The 25,032-nt window shown below is 34.9% G+C and overlaps 1 protein-coding gene across 1 annotated transcript; it reads right to left on the reverse strand.

The window, feature by feature from the left end:
• Nucleotides 1–1,965: 1,965 nt before the first annotated feature.
• LOC122580277 (probable hexokinase-like 2 protein) lies at nt 1,966–5,967 on the reverse strand. Its single transcript, XM_043752554.1, has 9 exons — nt 5,666–5,967; nt 4,673–4,829; nt 4,330–4,506; nt 4,075–4,149; nt 3,809–3,958; nt 3,622–3,720; nt 3,363–3,493; nt 3,145–3,226; nt 1,966–2,670 (listed from the first exon to the last, which is right to left on the reverse strand). The coding sequence occupies exons 1-9, from the start codon at nt 5,935–5,937 to the stop codon at nt 2,140–2,142; spliced, it is 1,674 nt and encodes a 557-aa protein (XP_043608489.1). The 5' UTR covers nt 5,938–5,967; the 3' UTR covers nt 1,966–2,139.
• Nucleotides 5,968–25,032: the final 19,065 nt, after the last annotated feature.

Here is a 25,032-nt window from a genome sequence, read left to right on the forward strand (position 1 = left end):
CAACAAAAAACACCCCTAAGTAATGCATTTTGAGATTTCGTATAAAGACATTAATTTAGGTTATATGTATATGTATATTTTATTTACGCCTTAAAATCTACAATGCACATTTCCTCGTAAGTAACCTCAATTTTATCAAATATACTCAAAAAAATGTCCAAACAAAGTTGTCATGTTCATGCCCACCACCAAAAACGCCCGTTTAAAGCAGATAATCCATTCACAAATCATAACAAGTCGGGAAATAGAAAACGAATACTCCGTAGTACTTAGACTACAAAACATATAGTCAATATCGTTTATTATCACATGTAAATTAAGAACAACCGTGCTCAATTCCGTCTTCAATGAGGTAAGGGAGACATGAGAGTTTTACCGTTGGGGCATGTTTGGTTAAGAGAAATAAGCCGAAAGAAATGAAATAGAGAGGTTGAGGTTGTTTCAATGAGGATCAATTTAGTCATTTTGTAAGGAATTATAGTCGAACTTTTGAACTCTCTATATAATAATAAAGAGCTTTCCACTTGATCTAATACTTGTTACATACAGTCGATATACACCTTAATGCATATGTTTGTAAATATTCTAAATGATGATCGATCCATGGTGGAGTAGAAAATTAGGATAACACCATAGGAGAATATATATTTTTATCTTTCCTAAGCAAAGTTACCATAGGAGAGCTTCGTTTGTGAAAATTCATTGACATGTAGTTGTTATCAACATGTTACAATGTTGAAAAGTATAGTGGGATTGCCAAAAGGTGGTCCAAATGTTGCAGCAGTTTTTTGGGTCCATGGTCCTGGAGTATGGCTGTATGGGTGTAGTCATTTTCTTGTATTTCCTATTTAAAATTTTTCAAGTGTTAGTGTGGCGTTGGAGGTGACATTTGTTAACATTACTTTTTAACAGCAATTTGATTAGATGTCAGCGAGAAATTGAGAATATATAATTACATTAAGTTTTCACGACTAATTTGCCTTAATTGTCAAGAAAAACGACCACATTTACAACAAATCGATATGCATAAATAAGACACCGAGACAACAGAATGAAATAAATCACTTCTGATCGATACTGAGTCTTTCATGTTTCATCCATTAAATATAAGTTGAATGATTTTGAGGGTTTCACTAGTTGTAAACATCAAATTAGCTTGCTCTCTCCAAATACACTAAAGAGGTTTTGGGATAAGATAGAGGCATTTGTTTGCAAGACATAGTGGTCTTGAAATGATGGGGTCAATGAAACAATGCATAGACAATTTGTAAACCAACTGTTGTTTGTCTCACTGCTTTAGCTTAGGTCATTTTCATGGGTCCTTAGACTTTATTCATAAGAGAACATTTCCCTTTGGTTTTAAGATTTAAACTAACCCAAATGCACCAAACCCAAGTGTACAAAGTTTCACTTAAGTCAGGATTCAGGAATAATTGAGTTTGTATCTTTTTCACAAAGTAGAATTTAGTAAAGCCATTTATCTTTTTCACATTCTGATACTTGTTATCTACAATCTATAATCCATTAAACTAAGGAAAGCAAATAAAACATTACCTGCACCTTTCCAGATATATCAACTGCCACCATATCTGATGCATTAATTTAACGCTTAAACGGAAACTGTATCACCGTTCATGGCCTAAATGTTTATATATATGGTATTGATGTTTAAGGACTTGTTATACCTAATGGCAGGCCATACGACCGTTTGTTGCTCCACATTTCCATTATTATTCATATGGGCCATATGGACCTATTACTTCCAAAGTAAAAAGCTAAAAGTTAACGGGCTGTGATCCAAATTTCTGACATATAATTTGGGTAAATTAGTCATACTGTTCTCACTGTGAGAATCTCACATGAAATCTATTTTTTTTTACATGGCTAAAAAATAATGTACGCCTACGCCAACAGCAAAAGGACCAAATTCATACCGGCTAAGAACCTCATGAAATCTAACGTGTGTAAAGAAATTTAAGTGTTACTTCCAGAAATTTAAATGTCAGATATTCTATCGCATCTTAAAGCACAAAGTCCATACTAGTAACAGTAACAGTAAAGTTTCAATTCATACTGTTTTTTTATCCTAAAGAAAAGTATAGTAAATCAGTTATAGTAAAACTAGTAAACTACGGTTCTTTATGCCTCCTCGTCGTCCTCATCATCATCACTCGAGTCTAATTGATCACTTGTCTGATCACCCTCCTTGATTGATGCCGTTTCTGTTCGATCATCCATATATTCTGCTTGGTACACTAGCTCATCACTTCCTGCAGCCTGATTATCATGTGTCCCTAAGTCCCTATGATCATCAATTCCATGAGACGAAAAAGAGGGGCTTGTGGACTGCTGCCCATAAATTTCTGAGTGTGCAGCTGCCACAAAAATAGTGCCTGCACCGGATCCTCCATGAGCTCTTTCCACAACCACATTATCAGATAGTGTGCTTCCAAGCATTTCCCACACACTGCTATGCAATAAATTTCTGAAAACTCTATACTGTTCATATAGTCCTCCTTCGATGATTACAACATTCCTTTTGTCGTTGATTCTTCCACGCTTTTTCAGTATTCCAACTATGCATGAGCCTGAAAGACGTGCTGCTCTTTCTGCCACTACGTCACACACTTCAGCCACTATTTCTCTCACTGCTAGCGTAGTGTATGTAATCTGTGATTTGATGGATTAATAATGTTAAGAATCTCAGTTCAAAAATATAAATAATGTTAAGAATCTATGCCAGTCCAGCCAAACTTCAAGAAACTAAAACTTACAGATATGGAATATTCTAAACATGGAAAATTTGACCCATTAAGTTATCAACGGGTCAATTTGGTTAAAGTTTATCTCAGCATGAATACAATCTCCTAATTTGTTTATACAAAAAATTAAATTATGATTGTAAAACTATAGCTTTGTAACCATATTTAGTCCATTAGTTAAGTATCAGAATTCAAAATAAGGAGAAAAAGAAGTGGTTTTAAATTTGACCCGATCTGTTTTGACCCAAATTGACCCTTTCACCCCTAAATCAGGTTTGAGACCTTACCCAGCCCGCCCATATATGATGTATTCAATAAATGTGATTTGCAGTTTTAATATGCTAAGGAAAGCTGTAGGTTTTGTATATGGTTTGGTACTTGCCCCGAAAACTTCCATAAGCTTCTCCTGGATGGTATCTCGGTTTTCTGATGTATCTTGATGCATTGCAGCCATATCAGGCGATCTGTTTAAGACATCAATTTAGCAAACAACTGTGGATTGTGATAAAACTAAACCAAATTCTTTCGTAATGAAGAGTGAATCCCATTTTCTATTGCTGTTAGTCAATGCCAATAGTCATACAATTGGTTGGTTAATACCTCAATATGTAAGGAGTTTTGAGTTTAGCAGGAACAGTTTCTCCAAATAATGCAGTTTCTTTGGCCATTTTAAGCAGCACTCTCCTGACAACCTCCCCTAGATATCTTCCGCCAATTAGTTTTTCGAAGATCTGAAACATACTAAATATCAATTTAAGAAGTGATAGTAATTTCTGTCAAGTATTTACATGTATCCACTAACAAACCAAATGGAAGAGCTGCAAACCATATAAAGTTTACGTAGTCAATATTTATGTACCCGGTATCCACGGTTTGAGCTGTCAGAGTCTAAGGCCATGTCAAATTGAGTTATAGGAAGATGCGGAGTATTGAAATTGCCCCATTGCATATCAATAACCTGAAACAGGTACACTTGGTCTTTATCACAAGGGGTTCTTTTAGTGCAAGTTTTACATGACAAAATGCATAAGAAAAAGGAGAACAACCGTTTCTCCAAATTTGTCGAAATTTGCATCTGGAGTGGGCTGATTTAATTCTGCATAAACGGCATTAGTAGCTTCCCCCAATGTAACTGCAGCTACACAATCTTTGTTGTAATATCGACCACCTGCCAGATCACCTAATGTGGCATCTACCTGCCATCATCAATTGATATCTTTTACAAAACAATAAACTGACATACATATTACAACACACATTTAATCGTATATGTAGTAGTTTCTAAAAAAAAAGAAGGAAAGCGCAAACTTACAAATGCAGAAACCCGCAAATCTATCCCATGCTTTTCCAACGCCTTATTAAATTCACATCCCAACTCGTACCCAACCTGGTCTAACATAAGTATAAGTATTACTTCTAATGAAACATCTACACAATTTCCATCTGATTCATTCATATTGTAACTTGTGGGCAAAATGTATTGTATTTACATTCTCATCCTCTTCAGGAGTAAATTCAAAAGGTTTAGTCCCAAAATAAATAAATAAAAGGTAAAAATGAACTCAACTGCGTCATTGAAACGGGAGGACTTCCACTTTATAACACTTCTACTGACTTCAGAAGGTCCCTCGCGCAATGGAAAAGAGACGGTGAATCCCAATTTGCTTTTTGGAGCAATGGGGTTTGTTTTTGTATTTATTGAGATGAATACTGCCAGTTTCAGTGCTATGTAATCAAAGAGTTCCTGAAACAATATTCAAATTCATGATCACAAATTTTCAGAATTCAGAATTCTGTTTAGTCAATTAAATATGATACATCTTCCATTACAAGATACATAAATCATCAACATTTGCAGGCTAACTTAACACAATAGTTGTAGAAAATACAAACATAAAATAGATACCAACCTTAATGCTGGCGGACATTAGTTCAGAAGGGATATCAACCGCTTCTTTGTCCAAGTCAGTGATCGGCTCAGGTTGGTCTCTTCCAATAAGCCTTGCACGCAACATTACAAAACTAGCTTCCCGTAGATTTACCCCATAGTATAGACCTTCTTCGATACTATCACACAAAAGAAGAAAATCAAACACATCATAAAGACAATATCATGCACCTATGATTCTGTACATTTGTAACAACAATGTAATTGGTTTTGGTTAAAATGGTTCATGAACGATATATTAGCAGATAAACTATAAAATTTCCTGAACAGATAATCACAACTGTACACAACATCAAGAAATCATGTTCCTGCAGATTCACTGCAATATAAACTTTCATCAGCACTACACTCATAATCAATTCACTGCAATACAAATGAAGAAAAATAGTGATAACGACAGATCAAAAGAACGTTATATAATTGACTAAAAATCTTTATAGACAATGTAGAACAAGATATAGATTTCAATACACAGGGAAAACACAATTTCAGACATGAACTATACATATTCGTTAAATTAAAAAAATATGCAATTGAAATCTAAAACAGATTGGCTAATGAATGTGATAGTTATATCTTGATAATTATCAACATTTCATATATAAAACATTCATGCTCATTGCAGATTAACCCCATAAACCTTTCCATCAGCACTACCAAACGAATGATAAAATTAAATATATGTTAACGAACTAACAACAACACATCATATAACCGATTCTGTACATTTTGCAACGCAAATACTCTTCCTAGCTGTTAGATTTTCAATACGTAACGTACAACGATCATTTGTACTAATTTCTACTATGCTTTCACAAATTTCGTGAAAATCGACATAAATGAATTCCTAAACAAATTAATAACAATTTGACACCATAAATGAATTTAGATGAATTCATAATTAAGCTAGCAGATGCAGATTATAAATAAGGTAATTAATTAAGGTTTAAATTACCCTTGAGGAAGAGAATAGATGAAAGACGGATGCATGACGTAATCCGTCTGTGATTGATCACACAAACTCGTTTGCATTTCGGAAACTAAATCGAACGCAATGTGCCATAGCTTCGGCACAGGAGTCGCACAATCGTTTGCGAATTTCCTGAGAATCCGTTGCGTTTGTCTCCATCGTCTCTCGTCTCGATTCCTCCATCGAACTATCAGCACTCCTGCCACCACCACCGTGGATACCGTCGTCACCGCCGCTACTACAACTTCTCTCCTCATTATTATAATTTCTCTATATCTATATATCTATATCTATATATCTGTACGTATACGTCACCTGCAACTCGATATTGTATTGTACACAGAGAGAATATTGTTAGTTTTTTTTTAAAATTTTCCTTCTGTGATCAAAATCAAAATGAGAAGGGTAACAGAAAATGAAAATCGAACAGATATGCGATTTTTATGGAGTGAACGAGTCTTGTGGCTGTTTGCCTATTAATATTCTGTTAGAACAAAGAGAAGATTGTTTGTAACCGTTTTTCTGCATGATATGGCCTTTTTTTTTTTTTTTGTCATAAACAAGTCATCTGTACGCGTAATGCGGCGACGACGATGGTAATGGCACGGGGTGGTAGTGGCGACAGATGGTGACGGTAATAATGGTAGTAAATATAAAGATAATTAATGTTATATAAGACGAGCATAGTGCCCGCGCGTTGCGGCGGTGAAGAAGGAGGGCAGCGGCGGACGGTAATAGAAAGTCGAAGAGAGTGTGTAATGATTAGAGAGAATGGGGGAAATGAGGGTATATAAGGGTTTTATGTTTAAGCAGGGGTATTTTGGGAAGAAAAAATATGTTGAATTTAAGAAATTCAATACTCTTTATAAGGGAGTATAGATAGTATAGTTATTTTAAGGATTGAGAGATTTATGTTGTAAATTATTTCGTTAAGGGTATTATAGGTATATATATCACGTGTAGATGTTTAAATTAATGAATAAAGTGAAGGTGTATTTTAGGAATAAAGTTCCTCTAAAGTTGTTTTTAACTTCATAGGTGAAGTTGAGAACATCTTGACCTTTGGATTAAAATCAAAGGTCAAGATTCAAATATGGTTTTTGAATCTTAACCTCTGATTTTAATCCAATGGTTCAAATGCCAACTTTAGTTATGAAGTTGAGTTTTAACTTTAAAGGATCTCAAACCATATTTTAGGTAGTTCAATTCATTAATTGAGATTTTGAAAAATGGGTTACTTTTCTATAAAGTATTATTATATAATTATAGATAGATATAGAAAGGTATTATAGATATAAATATAGATATAGATTAGTGTATAAATAAAGATTATAGATTTATCTATATATTTATGACTAAAACATATTATTTTTTGGATAAGAATAATGTATATCAGTTTTATTGGTAAAGTTGGAAAGATCTTACATTGAATTTGATACAATCCAATGGTTAAATATTACCCAACGTCAACTATGAACTTGATACAATTTTATCCTTATTTATTCACCAATTATCGTGCGGAAATGGTCTAAACAATGACAAAGGGAATCCAAATAAGCCCATAAGCCATCGAAATAAGCTAAGGTAAATAGCATATTCGGTATGGAATAAGATGATCCACCATATTATTAATGACTAGTTTATAGTCCCATATGTTAAACAGGCAACCTCGATGATTAATAGTCGTCACAAATATTAAGCCGGTTGTTGAATTAGAGTCATATTTTAGCTAAAGAGTCGCAACGGAATATCAAGTATATATGATTATATATAACACTTCCAGTAAAGTTGAATTGGTAGATATATACTCTTTGGTAACCAAAATTCCATATATATTTTATAAACATAGTGAAACATAATAATAATAATAACAATATCTATGATTTATATAAAACAGTAGGAATCCAAACATTCTAAACCATCCTATTTAACTTATAGCTATTTTTAAACGTTGCCACATAAGATTTATCCTATGTGGCATCTCCATGTATTTTCTCAATATATATATATACCCAAAATAAAATAAAAGTCAAATTTCTTTCATATTTATCGAATCAAATCTTATCAAAAAACAGATGGCTAATTAAATATATTAATATTTTGATTTGGACGTGTATCTCATAACAATATAATATGATTTGATTAAGTATTTAGTTATTTTAAGGTCATAGTACAATAATAATTTTATAGATTTCATTGCATATTGAATATTTTTTCTCTTTATAAACTTTATGGTAAAATACGTATAACAAATAGTGTATCTTTCAAATAAAATTAGATCTATGTAATGATGTTGTAATTATTGAGTTATTTATTAGTCAAACACAATATTAATTCTTATAATTTATAATTTGTCAAATATAATAATATACAATCAAAAACTCACTTTCTTAAACATCTATTTGAAATAACCGCACTTGGTGCGGGTAAAAAAAAAACGCTCGTATATATATATATATATATGTATCATTGGTTTTTGAATGAGTTAAGTACCTTGAAATGTAACTAATTATAACCAAATGTCTATAGTAGGAATGAACTAAGCTTTTGGACATTGTATGTTAATTACAACTTGATAAATTGTCCAAATTATGTAATGACATACGTGGCAACCCATATGAGCCGTCACGTGTAAGTTTTTATTGGTCGGCTCATGATTTGAATATTTTTACTAAGTTCTTAACAAACAATATCCAATTTAATAGTTCGTTTCGACTATAGATATTTGATCATAGTTAATTATATTTAGGCGCACTTAACCTTTTTTGAATTAAGCAGTATCATTTTTACATCGCAAATAGTTATCATCGTGGACTTTGCTCAGTAGGGTACCCGGTAAAATCAATTCCCACTCCATAGGGTGGTATTGTTTGCTCATTGCCTTGGTTGGCCCAAAAGACGTGTGTGATGAGAATTTTACCTTTGATTAGTTTTTTATTTATTACTATTAATTTTTTATAAGAATTATAAAGTATAAACTAGAATGATACCATGTAATATGGTGGTGGCGATGATGACGGTGGTGGGATAGTGTTGTGGTGGCGGCTACAAATAGTGTAAGTAATTGATGTATATAAGATAATGTATTTACATAGATAATGTAAATATGTAAGAAAAACATGTTGGTTATAGGTAAAATTTATGACTTTCAACAAAGGAGCTAGATTTATTATTAAATACAAGTAGCATAACTAACCATTAATAGACGGATAAATATATGGGGTAACTCTAAAACTGAAAGGTCTTAAATTCAAATCTTGTTGTTAGCAAAATGCTCATAAAGTTGGAGACAATGGTTTTCTAGAATAAGTTTTTTGTGAATTTGAAGTTAGATATATGAAGACTGAACCCATATTTATCGTTAATTTTTTTTTTTTGCAAGTAGTATAGATATAGAGAGTTGGAAAAATGGTTAGATTTAAATAACTAATCTTGTAATAAGTTGTAACTGGTTAAAGAAAGTTGGGTTACATAAAAGGAAAATGCTAACAAAGCCCTTAGGGCTTTACTTAACGTGCATAGAAAAATTGTACATTTTCATATTAAAAGCTCGCCGCCTAAATTATATGATAAGTGTACAACTAATTAATGACAAGAAATCCTACGTAAAATAACAAGAAAATGGACAGGCCCATGTACATGTAGCCCCTGAACAAACTCACAAAGTATCTAAATGATTAGGCCCATTTAAATAAAACAAGAATGCAAATTCCTATTTCTTTCCCATGAGCCATGAGGCCATGAGCCTCATTCTCATTCATGGAGAAAAGGTGTCCTTCATGCGAACATGCGTGAACTGTGAAGAGTGCCATTTTACCCACTTCATCAGTCATAATTTCATAATCAGCAACACATTTCTTTTAGTACCATGTATTAAGAAAGCGATTGTGTAACAAGTATAATCTATTCGCCATAGTTTATAAAAAATTGAAATCCTTAAGATGTAATTTAAATTTTTAAGTACATAATACATACTCATATCAGAAAATAATAAATATCAAGATTTTTTTAAAAGTTATATTTTTCTATTTTTAATGAAATAAACCATAAGATCGACCTACTTCTCAACTATCATATCCAAACAAATCATTATGTGCCTAATAATTAACTCAATTCCTTTGGCCATGTATAATATTTAAAGTTTCTGATTTCTAATACCTGTCCGATTTCTCCACATTTAAGTTTCCATACCTACCCTGAAGTTCTATACCCCTAACAAGTTATTTATGGATTGAATCCAATATTATAAGTCATGTTGACAAGGCATAAAAAATTCGATAGTTATTAGTTATTATTAATATTACTAATACTTGGTTAACGGTGCCGAAATGCAGTTAATTAATCCCAAAAAGTTATTGTGAGCACGAAGATTTGTTTTATTGTATTCAGGAAACTTATTCAAGAGTCCCATAGTAAACAAAAGTTACCGGGTAAGAAGTTAGCCGATCACCACTTTCACGTTGACTGTTTACATGACATGTACACAATAACTTTCAGGGGATTAGTTTATGCACACAATAAAAAGAATGATTTAACTACAATGTTTGTGTATATGAAAAAACTGTACCCACAAGCAGATTCGACCACAAACTACAAGCATATTCAATTTTTTTTTTTTTTATTGAGAAAAGGCAGATTCACTAAATACAATGGTATACATATACATTTATCCCGTATACAACAGATTCAACCTTCTCGTATCAATTATGTGAGTTTTGGTTGTGTTTTGTTTTTTCCGCCAAGGTTTCCGACTGTTTCGCCAATCATCTTCGACGCTGGTGCTTATCATCTTCAACAACCACCAATACCGTACGGGGATCATAAATCATACCGATTTATCTAACAACATCTCGAAATTAGTTGTTTGGATTTGATGATCGAGAAATAGCAATAGCAGCAGATGGCGGTGGTAGTTGGATTTTGATCTATGATGATCAAGAGTAGTTGGTTCCTATTTCATCGCAATAGCAGCAGATGGATGTGCTATTTGATTTTCCTTGTTATCGCTCATCTGTCGCTGTCACTTCTCATCACCACCACCACTTCCAGCCACCCCATCCCTAGACGAACAACATCATCAATTCATCATCATCGTCCATGTCTAGACCCACCATCGTCTACCTCATTTTTCTTTGATATATATATATCAAAACACATACCCACTAATCATAAGTAGGAAACCGGTTCCATGTTTACTATAACCATCTTTTCAAGTTTCCTGAATGCAATAAAACAAACCCAAAGTTCGTGCACACAATAACATTTTGAGATTAGTTAACTGCATTCCGGCGCACTTAACCTTATTTTTTAATAACTTCAAATTTTTTATATTTATTTCGAAAGTTAAACGTACATATATTACTATTTTTGCACATAAATAGCCTAAAACAATTTCAACAACTGTTATGATCGATCGGAAATACAGATGCAAATGTGCCAATCTATAAGTGAGTCCTCATGAACATGAAATTAAGGGTTGTATATATAAAATTTTCAAATAAACATACCATTAGCCACCTATAATTATCATATATATTTTTAGACCCTAGAAAGTGAAAAGACCGGCCAACTTAGACTCGTGGCATGATTGTAACAATAAGCGCTCATAACATGATTGCAGAATAATGGTTCCTCTGACCAATTGCTCTTCAAAGCAACAAACCCCCTAACGACTTCCCACTTCTTAATATTCAACCTGCTAATATGTCAAAAATAAACATTTGTTAGAGCATAAAAGGAACAATATACTAGACATTTGTACAAATTTCACATATAGAGACCGGTTAAATGGATAATAGAGACTATTTTTACAACTCGTCTTTATGGCTATTGGTCTCCGCCATAGAGACCGGTTGACAACCGGTCTCTATTCTCATAATAGAGACCAGTGTTTTTAAAATTAAATGGTCTCTATTCCCGCTTACATAATCTCTTTCCCGCCATCAACATAAATGGTCTCTATTATATGTTTCAAAAACTTGGTTGTTTCTATTAAACTGGTCTGTATTCAATTTTATTTAAAAAAAATAAAAATCTGTTGCGACGCCAAAACCTGCTGCCACTGGTGTTTCCAATTCATTTTCACAGCTAGCATGCTACTCATTTTCACAAACCTGTTGTTTCCAATTCATCTTTACAATACCAAAACCAAATACAAAATACAAATATGTTGCTCAACATACCTGCTGCTATGCAATACAAAATCAAAACCAAAACCATATACAAACTTGTTGCTTAACAATTAAATACCAAAACCAAGCTTCTTGCTCAATAATCAAATACCAAATCCAAACTTCATACTAGATAATCAAATTCGGTTCCAAACTATTTGCTACTCAAACATCAAATTCAAACCACTAGTACTTAATGCTTAAGCAAACTACTACACTTCATCAAATATTTAATTTGTTCACATTCACTAAAAGTGTGAACAAATGCATTATTTTTTGTAGTGAGTAACATGTTTTAATAAAATGCATGTATGATATGATACGTGTAACGTAAAGTTTGGTTATTGTAGGTGGTCCGTCCTAACCCGTTTTTTTGAATACTTTGTCTCATATGTGAATGACATGTTAACGAATTGAGTGTTAAAGGAAAAATCGGCAGCATTTCCCCTTAACTCCTCAAGTAAGTGTATAAAACACAAATCCGTAGAAGTAAAGGGAATTGGTGTCGATTTTTCCTTAAACACAGAATTCGCTAACACATCATGATACATAAACTAATTAATGTGAATAAGTTAATCAAAAGTTCTATATATAAATGTGAAAATATACCTCCTTTGTATATGTTACCGAATCCACAAGCTAAATACCGCAACAATCCTTAGATGAGCTTATATAAACACAAAAACAACCTAATTAAAATTAAATAATAAATTTATTGATTTTTTTAGCTTGTTTTTTTGAAAAAAAAAATTTTCAGTTTTTTTATTCTCTCTTTAATTAACTAACTCCATATAAAAATTTTTGAAAATTTTTAAAAATAGTTTTTTTTAAAGGCAGAGCCCGTAAGCTATAGGCGGAGCCTCTCAGTCTATGGCGGAGCCATGATGGCTAAGGGCGAACTACCCCTTATTAATATCCTTAACGGTGAAGCCCGTTAGGTAAATCACTCAATCACCGATCAGCACCTATGATCTATCACTCTCACCAACTACCCCTTATTAATATCCTTAACGGTGAAGCTCGTACCATACTCTTACATGTATAACTCACTAACTCGGGTTACATTTTTTTTTTTTTTTAATTTTTCTTTTATTGAGTTAATTAAAGAAAGAATGAAAAAAGTGAATAAATAAAAAAAAACTAAAAAAACAAGCCAAAAAATAAAATAAAAAACGGACCTTCTCTCATAAAGAACTTTCTCTCTGGATCTCTTACATATATATAAAGATAAAATAACTACAAAACTGATTGAAAAAAAAACCCCTTTTAAATTACATGGAAAGATATTTAATGTGAATAGAGACCACTTATTTATGAATATATCGGTCTATAAACTTTTTTTCCATGAGTAGAAAAAAATACATTGTTGCGCTAGACTAGGGGTTGATAGTTGCATTTAATACCATGAATAGAGACCATTTACTAACAAAAGAGATGATCCGTAAACATTCATACTTTAGAGACCACTTTTTTTTTTATATTAAAACAGTTAATTTAAAATATGGACATTTGTTTCAACCGGTCTTTATAATATGACATGTGTGGGTCCATATATATAGACCAGTTATGCAAGTTTAAAGAGCATATACTTAGAAAATAACTAGTCTCTATATAATTAACTGGTCTCTAATTCCAAAAATTTGTAGTAGTGAGAAAAGTTTATTAATTTGATTACATATAGAGCTGGCATATCGTGTCCGACACGACACGATAAGACACGAACAAGATAAGACACGAACACGATAGGGTTCAACACGAACACGACACGATTTTTAATAGGTTACACGATAAGGGACCTGTTAAGAGACTTGTTAAAAATTACACGATAAGGGACCTGTTAAGGGACCTAATAACGTATCTTATCGTGTCTTGTCGTGTCCTTAACGTGTTTTTAACAGGTCTTTAACGTGTCTTTAACATGTCCATATATATACTACTTGTCTTATCGTGTCTTAACAGGTCCGGACCTGTTAAGACACGATAACTATTCGTGTCTTAACATGTCCGGACCTGTTAAGACACGAAACACGTTAAGACCAAACACGAAACACGAAAAAACTAGGTCGTGTCGTGTCGTGCTAACAGGTCCGTGTCGGAAATTGCCAGCTCTAATTACATACAATGTCTAAAAGTTCTTAATTTAGTAGCACAACATTGTAAAATAGTAGGCACCATTTATTCGTGCTTATTTTTTTCTTTCTATTTTATGGAGTACTAGTAAAATGTATTTTAAAAAAGTAGCAAATATATTACAGAATTATATAAAATATATAATTCTAAGATAAATACGAATATTTGTAAAGATCATTCTGACGGTGATCGTGGTAATGATGCTATGGAAGATAACGCGGATGTTATCCAAAACTCTAGTATTCCAGAATTTGTAGAAGAGTTGTTAAGAAAGATCGATCAGCACATTATCATAACGGTTTGGATGACCAAAATATTTTTTTAATTACATCAAGATAAGTGAGTGTCAGTTTAGGCCTGTTAAAACTGTTGTAAATGAGAACTTAAAGGTTTCAAGTGAGACATCATTAAAGCAAGACCAATAATTCAAGAAAGTTACCGGCAACGGAAAACATAATCAAGTGCAAATCAAAAGACCTTGAGCTTTAGCTAAATGGTTGAAAGACCATCCTCCTTTGTATGAGGTCTTGTGTTCAAGCCTAGGGGAGGACATATGAAATAAGTCCTTTATGAGGGTTGGCTTGGGTATACCCAGGTTTACCCCTATTAATTGTCGTGCCTTTGGGTGGATTAGTAGGGCTTTTCCCCCATCGGGTATTTGAAATAGACATTTCTACATCGAGAGAGCTCTCTAGCGCGGACCCAGTTAAGACAACGTATGCTAGACCTTTCGTTGTCGAATCGCGACACGAAGTTTTCATCGAAATTTACCTTTAAAAAAAAAGTGGCAAATCAGATCGGTGAACAATTGTCTTCTAGTGTTATGTCTCCACATACTCCCCTAGCTATTGATATAAAATTAGACTTGCTGAAGAGTCTTTTTCTACGTTGCTTGATTATGTTGGCCTCTAATTACTGGCGAGCTAGATTGTAACACCCCGAGCTAGGCTCGAAATACTACTGAAAAGATATAGCGTATGAGTGAGATTATTGTAGAACATGAACTATATGAAATAGAGGGGATTCGGTGAATCCAACAACAACAAACAAGTACATAATGCATAATGCAAAATACGGGCGAATGAATCCTGGATCCATGTAAGTCCAAGCCCCAAACTCTAGCACAAACATCAATCAACTGACAAATCTTGGATTCACTTGAAATACCTGAAAAGTGTACTAAACAAAGTCAACACTAGGTTGGTGAGTTTGTAGGAGCAAATGACAAGGATCTAAAGCCAAATCCATTCGCATTATGAACAAAGATAATGAACAAGGAACACACTTACAATAAGTCCTTAAAAGGCACAATTATTCAATTTAGGTTGGCTCGTAGCGCAACCTAGACCCACTCGTATCCATTGCACAAATAATACCATAGCTAGAACGCATGTAATGCACGAGAACACAAAATATGGACATCAACAAGTAGCCATTAAGTTCTAAAATGTCAAACAAGTTCATCAATGTTCCTAAATTGTTCTCATGTCATTCAATTCTCATTAAGTACATAAAGTACCCGTTTATTGCACTTGCACACATTGCACCTCAATTGTCCACCCTATTGTCTCAAGTACATCTTGTCCATCAAACACAACCAAACACAATACACATACATTTCATACGACTTTACATTTAAGGAATCTTAGATGTTTGTATACAGGGTCACCCGCAGCCTTTCCACCACATCTGCAACTCATTAAATGTATCATCGTCTTCCATGTATGTACAACTATCCTAATCATAAATAAATCAATCATACTCAAACAATCCATAATCAATCAATGTCCATAAATGACCCTCACATATGTACTCACATAATGAACTACGCAAGGTATTTAGAATACGCATAGTAAACAAGAACAAGTAATAATGATATCAATAAGTATCTAACAAGTTCTATAATGCCAAACATGTTTATCAATGTCCCTCAATTGCACTCAATTGCACGTAATGTACCTCATTGTACTCAATTGCACGTAATGTACCTCATTGTACTCAATTGCACGTAATGTACCTCATTGTACTCAATTGCACGTAATGTACTTCATTGTACTCAATTGCACGTAATGTACCTTAATGTACTCAATTGCACGTAATGTACCTCATTGTACTCAATTGCACGTAATGTACCTCATTGTACTCAATTGCACGTAATGTACCTCATTGTACTCAATTGCACGTAATGTACCTCATTGTACTCAATTGCACGTAATGTACCTCATTGTACTCAATTGGACGTAATGTACTTCAATGTACTCAATTGCACCATGACCATCAATGTCCACCCAGAAACAAACACCATGTGTATATACTTCGTACGATACTACTTTTGAAAAGCCTTTGATGCTTATATATAGGGTCACCCGCAGCCTTCCCACCACATCTCCAACCTTTCGAAGGTATTACCGTCTTCCATATATACACAACCAACCTAATAATTAACCAAACATGCACATAGAATAATCATATAACAACCACGTATTTACACGTCAACAAATCCATCAAACAATGTCATCACTCAAGACACTCAAACATATGCACAATCAAGTCATGTCATCATCAAGGAAATCAAACGTATGTACAATTGAATTATGTCATCAATCAAGGCAAACACGTAATTGCACAAACAAACAAGTTAACACACAAAGGTTGTACACTTTTCAACCCGAATCTCAAACGAGTAGGGAGCTACGAACTCACCTTGATCAGCAAGACTCAAGTTAAGAATGATCACAAGCGTACAATATTCGTAACACGTTCACAACCTATAGTCATACATATATGCATATCAATACACGTTCATAATTTCATTCTTCGAGATTCGTTCGATCATGAGAATCAAAATGATGTTTGTTGGACGGATATGAGGTTTGGGGGGTGTTAGGAATTGACTATGACATGGATTAAACGAGTTAAAGACATAGAGGAAGAAAACGGGCAGCAACATAGGTAAGAATGGTTTGACTAAAAAGTCAAAATTGACCAAGAACATCCAAACCCTAATTAGACACTTGAAACCGGTTTGTAATGCTTCAAAACTGAATTTTTTGCTTTATTATACATGAAATAACAGCAATGAACATAACCCACTTCAAAAGTTTAACCCATGACTCACAAAATCATCAAAACCCGTTTTTGACCCACTTTGACTTTTGCAAAAACCCTAAATCGGCCAAATTGCCTTTTTGAAGGCTTGGAACTCATTTGGAAGTATAAATGAACGAAAATTAGGTACATTTACTGCAAAAATCGATTCAGAACATTCGTTTTTAGTTTAGATTCGGATTTGACCAAGTTTACCCACTTTGAAACCCTAATTTCGACCCATTTCACTTTTGACCTACAATTTCACTCAAGAACACTTGGATTTGACTAGAAACATGATTATAAACATAAAATGGTGGATTTGAGATGAGTTTTACTTACCAAAATTATCTTCAAAGAGTCAAACCCGAATTTTAGCTAGATGGAGAAATTTCTTGGACTTTGACCTTCAAATCTTTGATATGTTGTTTAGAAGATCTTGATGATTATTATTCTAGTTTTAATCTTTCTTAAATTTCCATAAATATGATAGAAATCTAGAGAGAGGGAGATATGTGTTTGTGTGTGTTCATGGGAGAGAAGTAGAGAGAGAAAGGGAAGATAGAATGAGATGGGTGGAAGGGAAATAAGTCTAAGATAAGGGGGTGTGGGGTTCCAGCACTTAGACTATTACTCCAAGAATTAGTCTCACTCTGTCTATTTAGACTATTACTCTACGAATTAGTCTCACTCTGTCTATTTAGACTATTACTCTACGAATTAGTCTCACTCTATCTTTTAGACTATTACCCCGAGAATCAGAAACACGAGTTATACACACGAATGAAGAATCCAAAAAGGAAAACGCAGATATCACATACATAATTAACGAAAGTAAATGGGTCCAATACCACGAGCGTTACAACTAACCACATAGTCAACAAAAGTCAAACATAGTCAAATAAGTCAAAATTCACGAATGTTACATAGATATAAATGTCATCTCAAGGTTTAGGTTCGATTTGCACCAACGATGATATCGACTAGCACATAAGTCCTAAATTAAACGATAAATTGATCTATTTGGACACATTGCACTTACATGAACTCCAAATTTGACTCGAACTATATTGGCCAACTCGATAGTTAGTTAAATTGTACATATGGTCATAAGGTCAGGAACCACGGTTGTTACATAGATCCTATGCTGGAGCTATAAAGACCCTGTTGGGAATGTTCAAGGGTCATTCTCTCTTGTGCAATTACATACATGGAAAGATTATTTTTCTAGAGATTTAGAGATTTGGAGATATTATGCTAGTGTCAAGGAAATTAAACTGTTCTCCTACACAGTGCTTTATAGAGACGGAAAAAAAGATGTTAGTTAGATCTCTATGCATTTGTGGTATGATGCAATGATTGTTCGACTTCATTTATGGGAGGTCATTCTTTATGTTGTGCGTTGGGATCTCCTTTCTGATTTTAGTAGCCGTCGTCTGTGCCTTGTATTGTTATAATTACTGTGTTCCTTGTTTTCCTTTATTTGTTAGATCGTGTATTGTTCTTGCTATCTTCTTACTTACATTTTTAATACATTTAAGGGTTAAGTCACTGGATGACCATCGTACTTTCCTTCTTGTACATGGTTGCCCATCAAACCAGAAAACTAAGCTGTATGACCAACATAATTTTCAAATTTGTACACGGTTGACCAAGAGTTGACCTTTTTACCGGTTACATTATTTTTTGATGACGTCGCAATTTGAAAAGTCACTGGTTGGCCATCGTACTTTCTTTCTTGTACATGGTTGCCCATCAAACCAGAAAACTAAGCTGTATGACCAACATACTTTTCAAATTTGTACACGGTTGACCAAAAGTTGACCGGTTGACCAAAATTTGTACATGTATTTGAATTTAGTTTTGATTTGGGGGTTTTGAAAACCCTAGTTTAGAATTAGGAAATAAATTTCCAGATCTGTTGCATGTATAACAGATTTATTTGTATTGAATTTAGTTTGAAATTGGGGGTTTTGAAAACCCTAGATTTATTTGACAATTAGTGAAATGAATTCGTTTTCCATATATGAGCATGTATGAATTCTTTTTCAATATACGAGAATTTATGTTTGGTTAACTTTTTTAGAGTCTGCTGCTTCTGGACGGAATCTGCTGGTGTTAATTCAATATTATTATTATTATTATTATTATTATTATTATTATTATTATTATAATAATAATTATTATTATTATACAAATTAGGAATACGTTTTTATACACATAATTGCTGACTGGGCATCCAAGTCATCGTTAAAAATAATCTACTTCATTGCTACGTCATTAAAAAAATAATGTAACGGGTAATTAAAAAAGTAAAGTTTTGGTCAACCGTGTACAAATTTGAAAAGTATGTTGGTCATATAGCTTATTTTTTGGTTTGATGGGCAACCATGTATAAGAAAGAAATTACGATGGTCATCCAGTGACTTAACCCTAAAAGAAAATACGTTTAACCGGTTATCACCGGTCAACCGGTCAACTTTTGGTCAACCGTGTACAAATTTGAAAAGTATGTTGGTCATACAGCTTAGTTTCTTGTTTGATGGACAACCATGTACAAGAAGGAAAGTACGATGGTCATCCAGTGACTTAACCCTACATTTAATATTGCCGTTCACAAAAAAGAAAAATAAAAAAGTGTAAGTCCACCTAACAAGATGTACACAAGATCAAGATATAACAAGATATAAGGTTAGACAATAATAATCACAAGTTATATCAAGTAACCCGACTGGCAAGTAAATCGAAACTAGATGGGACTAGTTAGAATTACGATCCAGATAATGGATAATAGTAATAAAGTATGATTGCTTGAAACTATATAAATTACTAAATATAATCAAGTATTATGGCAATGAGTCAAGATGTATTTTTCAATGTATTTTATTTATTGCTTATAAACAAAATACAAGAGTTGTTGCGGAACAAAGATAATCACACTTGTGAAAGTATCTAAAAAACCCAGAAATACAAATGATCTATGTAACGAGGAATTACTCATAAGAATACTTAGAGTAATATCACACGTTGCAATTGCCAAAGTTCCAAGCAATTTTGCAAGTGTGAGAAGTCTTATATTTATATGCAAAGCATGTCTTGATGACATGGCAAAATGCCGTATCAAATATGGTTGGATGGATTTGTAGGACAAATCCATAACACGCTTGTTTAAGGTAAAGTATGTCAGTTTCTTGATGTGACTTGACATACTTTATTCCCAACCTTTTGCTAAAACTTTCCCAATCCCAGGTTGATAGTAATTAACCGGGTAAAGGTAGTTAAAGCTGCAAAAAGACTTTCCTCGTAATCAGTGAAAAAGTGTTGTAAGTACTTTTTCACTGAGCCTCTTCAGATTCAACTTCAGGTAAGATCTTCTCTGAGCTCTGCTTCTGAGATGGTCTTCTTCCTCAGTCTTTGACTTCCGTCTGAACGTCTTCAGTGTTGGTTGATTCTGAATCTGAAGTGAAACTTCAGTTAGCTAAATTCTGAATGACTTCAGAATCCTGAGCAAGCTTTCTTTACTGAGTTTCAACTATTTTGAACAAATTATACTTAGTCGATCTTCGACCTAACAAATTCCCCCTATTTGTTCTAAAATAGTTCATGTATTTTAGACTTCTATCTATACAAGTTTGTAAGTCTAAAAATACAAGTTTTTGTTTAAGTTGTAAAAATATTTCTAAGGACATCTCATAGATCACGATGCCTTAAGAAAATTCTTTTAGTTTGTTTTTCTAACTTAAACTATTTTCTAATAATATGATGTAACTTGCAACTATATAGAAGATACTGAGATGATTGTTCAGTTACAAGTACAGGAATGAAATGAGATGAAAAATATTTACAAGTACAAATATTTACAAAGAGATACACTACTTCTTAGCAGGCCTTGAGCCAAAAGGTGCTTCAGTAGCTTTTCTCTTAGGAGAGTTGATCTTTCCAAATAACCTTTCCTCCATCTCAACCTTGGCCTTCATTTTCTGTTGGATCTTCAGCATCCAGGCGCCATTCAGATGAGACTTTGGTTTTCCCTTTAGTGCATTGATCATCTCCTTATGCTCAGAATACCCAAACTTATGTACCGACACTTGCTCATACTCTTCTTCAGCTCTACCTTCTCTTTTCACAGTCAGATTAAACAACTTTAGACCATCTTCCTTCAGAATTTGCACATCCAGGATCTTTGCAGGATGACACCTGTGTTTCATGTAGTAATCATACTGATCCTTTTCATGTTTATCCTTTACCTGAGCAACTTCTTTGGAAATGGGTACGAATGTAGAGAGGTCAACATCTCGAGCAGATTTTCTTGAAGTCCTTGGGCCAGTAAGTTTGGGCTTCTGGGGTGGCCTGCAGATTTCCTTTTCAGCTTTCAGAACACTGGACATTATTTCTTTCTTTTTAATTTCCATCTCTTTCTTTCTATTCTTGATCAAATCTTCAATAGATATCTTGAAAGTGAGATGGTCCAGTTTCTGTTCCAAGGGAGAATACTTCATCCCATATTCATATTCTGCCATATCCACCAAGGCTTTCTGCACTCTTAAGTCATGCTTGATCTTCTGATATCTTTCTTTAGTAAGACCAAGAGCTGCAGCATCCACCAGATCAATGGTACCCATTGCCAAGTGTTGGGCCCTTTCTCTTTCTTGAGTCTCTCTCCACATAATGAATTGATTGGAGACTTGTTTTTGAAGGGCTTCCAACTTTTTCTTATCAGCTTCCAAGTCTGGCAATGGATAACCATGCTCATCCACGTTTTCACCAATCACAAAGCCAGAGTCCTTGGCCCCCTTTTTCTTTGGCTCCTCAACCATCTTTGCTTTGCCTTTATCTTTCCTTGATGGTTCAGATGGTTGAGGTACATATTGTGCCTTTGGTTGTTCCCCCTTAGATCCAGATGTCCTTTTGGTTGCTTCAATAAGTTCTTGAGAGCTGGCCAGCAACCCAATTGGCACATCACTTCCCCCTTTGGGAATCTCTGCAGGCATCCTTGCATATAAGTCGATAGTCTGTTGCATGCTCTGCAGAGGTTGCCAATTCTGCTGGGAAATACTATCAAAAATTCCCTTGGACATAGTCGCAAACTGAGCTCTTAATCTGAAAGAAGAGTTCAGATTTAACTTCTCATGCTCCAGGACTTCCTTCAGTAACCCCTTGTCTTCTTCAGATAACATGCCAGAGGGAGGAGGAGTAACAACTTCAGAAGTTTTCTTGAGCAGGACCAGGATTTCTTCCAGTTGCTTTGACTGGTTCTGAACTTGTTTATCAAGAGTTGACACAGAGTTTTTCATTTCAGTTACAGCCCTGTCAACCTTGTCATTTGTTGCTTTAGATACTTCAGAAACTAGCACCCTGACCCTCTCTTCAACTTTGTCAGCCACCGATACTGAAATCTGAGAAATTAGATCTTCAGAAAATATAGATTTCAGTGTCGCAGAAACTTTATCACCAACTGAGGCACCAAGAGACTCTTCATCAACACTGGGCTTCTTCACCAACTCACCCACTTCCTTTTCAAGTGCCAAGAATGAACCTTGTATCATCAACAACCAGGATTGCAGATTCGCAACTACTGAACTCTGCACATCCCTCTTGGTCAACTTGAAGGCTTCACCAATAGCCCTACTTAATCCATTACACGATGACACCAATTCGTGCAGCTTCCCAACCACCAAGCTCTCATTAACTGCTATTCTTGTAAATTCATTACCCATAACACTTTGGGCATCCTTCAAATCGGCCAGAGACTTGGTGTTGGCAGCTAGAGATTTTGATAAGCCCTCAACCTGAATGAGAAGGTTTTGGACTGCAGTTTGTGACTTCTCTAGCTGAGCTTCCATGCTCAGAGGTGCAGCAGTTGAAGTGGAAGCTGAAGCAACAAAGGGAGTAGTCCTGATGCTCGCCAGAGATCTTTCCAGGATTCTTTCAGAAGGACCATCAGACTCGATCTCAGATTCCAAATCTTTTTCTTGTTCTCCTGGCAGCTCATATGCCCTCCTTGGTGGAGCATCATGGATTTGAGAGTGAAGAAACTGAGGAGGTGGTTGATGTGGTGGATCGAGATCAATGAATTGTGGTTGTTGTTGTTGTTGTGATTTTTGTTGTTGTTGTTGTGATGATGGTTCTTCAAAAAGAGTGAGGGTTGGCTCAGAATCTGAAAGATTCTCCCCCAGTAATTCTTCATCAAAGACGAAGTCTTCGAGGTTTCCCTCGGGTAGCTCATCTTCATCCCAGACATTTACATCCTGGTCAGATATGCTCTGGTCTAGATTCCCAGAATCCAGACCAGCACCCAGTTCAGCAGCTGCTTCAGCAGGTGCATCGTTACTGGTCAGAGTTGGAACTGCTTCAGACGATACCAGTTGTGCCTCAGTAACTCTTGTGCTGGATCCAAGAGTCTCATCATCGGCCGCAGACTTTGAAACCTCCATTCCTCTGGGTATCACCTGAGAAATATCAAAAGTTTGTGCAAGCAAAGAGTGTAAGATTTGTGAAGTTATAGGGAGTGCATGTGCAAACACAACTTCTAATGTGTGTTGGGCTGACACACCAATATCTTCACCATCTCCTCCTAAAGAAGTTTTGGAGATGGCTGCTTGTGGGTTTCCCATTTGACCTTCTTCTGAAACCTGTTTTGAGGTTTCAGAAGGCTGAGCTTGGGTACTAATATCCTTGGGTTGTAAGGATGGCCTAAAAGGACGCAATGTTAATAAACCCTTTGGAAATCTTGAGGAGTCTTTTGAGAGATCCTCAGGTTGGTCAGTGAAAGATGAAAGTGGCAGGGTAAAACTTGTTTTGGGTTTAAACAAGTGTAGCGTAGTGCCACTAGATCGACTGGTGGGTCTCACATTCTTTTGTGACCCGCCCAGTGATCTTTCTGAGCCAGCTGGTCGTGCTGTGTCAGTTTTAACGTTGTTACTAAGTACCTGAAGCATAGCAGGGGATAGTTCAGGTTCGTCCTCAGACTCGGTCAGCTTGGAGAGGTCCTTGCAAAATTCAGTCTGAGAACTCTCCTGAAGGACGTCAGCATAACCTTCTCCTAGAATTGCCAAAAAACAAATGCTCAAAAATCTGGGAAAGGCAATATGGATGCTCCTCTTTCCTTTCAACTTAGTCAACAGCTGAGCAAACAACATCTCAGCAAAATCCACCTTCATCCCATGCCACAAGTAGTAGCCCATCTCGACCTGAATCAAAGAGATTTGATCCAATCCTCCACTGTTTCCTCCTAGACACTCTACAATTTGTGTCCAGAAGTATCTCTAGCACCCCTTAAAACCAGCAATGAAGATATGGCCCGACGTCTTCAAATTGCCATCATCATCAACGATCTGGTTGTGGCCAGTAACCAGCAAAACTTCCCTGAAGTTCACCCCTTTTTGTCTTTTCATGTACGGGGTGTTGGGAGGCAAATAGTTCAGCCTCAGCGCCTCCCTAAATCCGTCGAGTGTCAATACGCACTTCACCGTTCCTTCCTTCAGCTTGAAGGCTATTGACTTCTCATCTTTGGCTACTTCGGCCGTATACCAAAACTCCAGCAAATAACGATGGTATAAACGCTCTGGGTCAGCAGTAAGAGCGTATGAAATGGGGCAGTGTTGAAGAAAAGTATTTAATCTGCCCAGAATCCCTTCAGATTTGGCATTCAGGGCTGCCTTAAAATTATTAATGTTGAAGCGAATGGTCTTAGACTCAAAGTCTTTTGGCCATTGAGAGCTGGGTTTAACAGCAGATTTGGGTGGAGATAGAATGAAATGAAGAAAAGGAGATGAAAATGTGTTAAGAAATTTTAGGGTTTGAAGTTATGAAAGAGGATGAAATGAAATGAAAATTGAAGTAAATGAAAGAATGATTTTGGAAAAAGGTTTATATATTTTCAAGGAAATTCAAAGGATTTTCAGTTGAAAATAGATAAAAAGAATTTTGGAATTCAAACTCAAAGAAAATAATGATATTTTATTG

The sequence above is a fragment of the Erigeron canadensis genome, chromosome 8 (assembly GCF_010389155.1).
Source record: "Erigeron canadensis isolate Cc75 chromosome 8, C_canadensis_v1, whole genome shotgun sequence".
Taxonomy (NCBI): Eukaryota; Viridiplantae; Streptophyta; class Magnoliopsida; order Asterales; family Asteraceae; genus Erigeron; species Erigeron canadensis.

Excerpts from the sequence above, each read along its gene's own strand:
- LOC122580277 (XM_043752554.1), bottom strand. The coding sequence starts at position 5,937 with ATGAGGAGAGAAGTTGTAGTAGCGGCGGTGACGACGGTATCCACGGTG. Across the intron at positions 4,150-4,329 it reads CCTCCCGTTTCAATGACGCA|GTTGGGTACGAGTTGGGATG; the intron begins GTTGAGTTCATT and ends ATGTTAGACCAG. Across the intron at positions 3,959-4,074 it reads ATTTGCGGGTTTCTGCATTT|GTAGATGCCACATTAGGTGA; the intron begins GTAAGTTTGCGC and ends TGATGATGGCAG.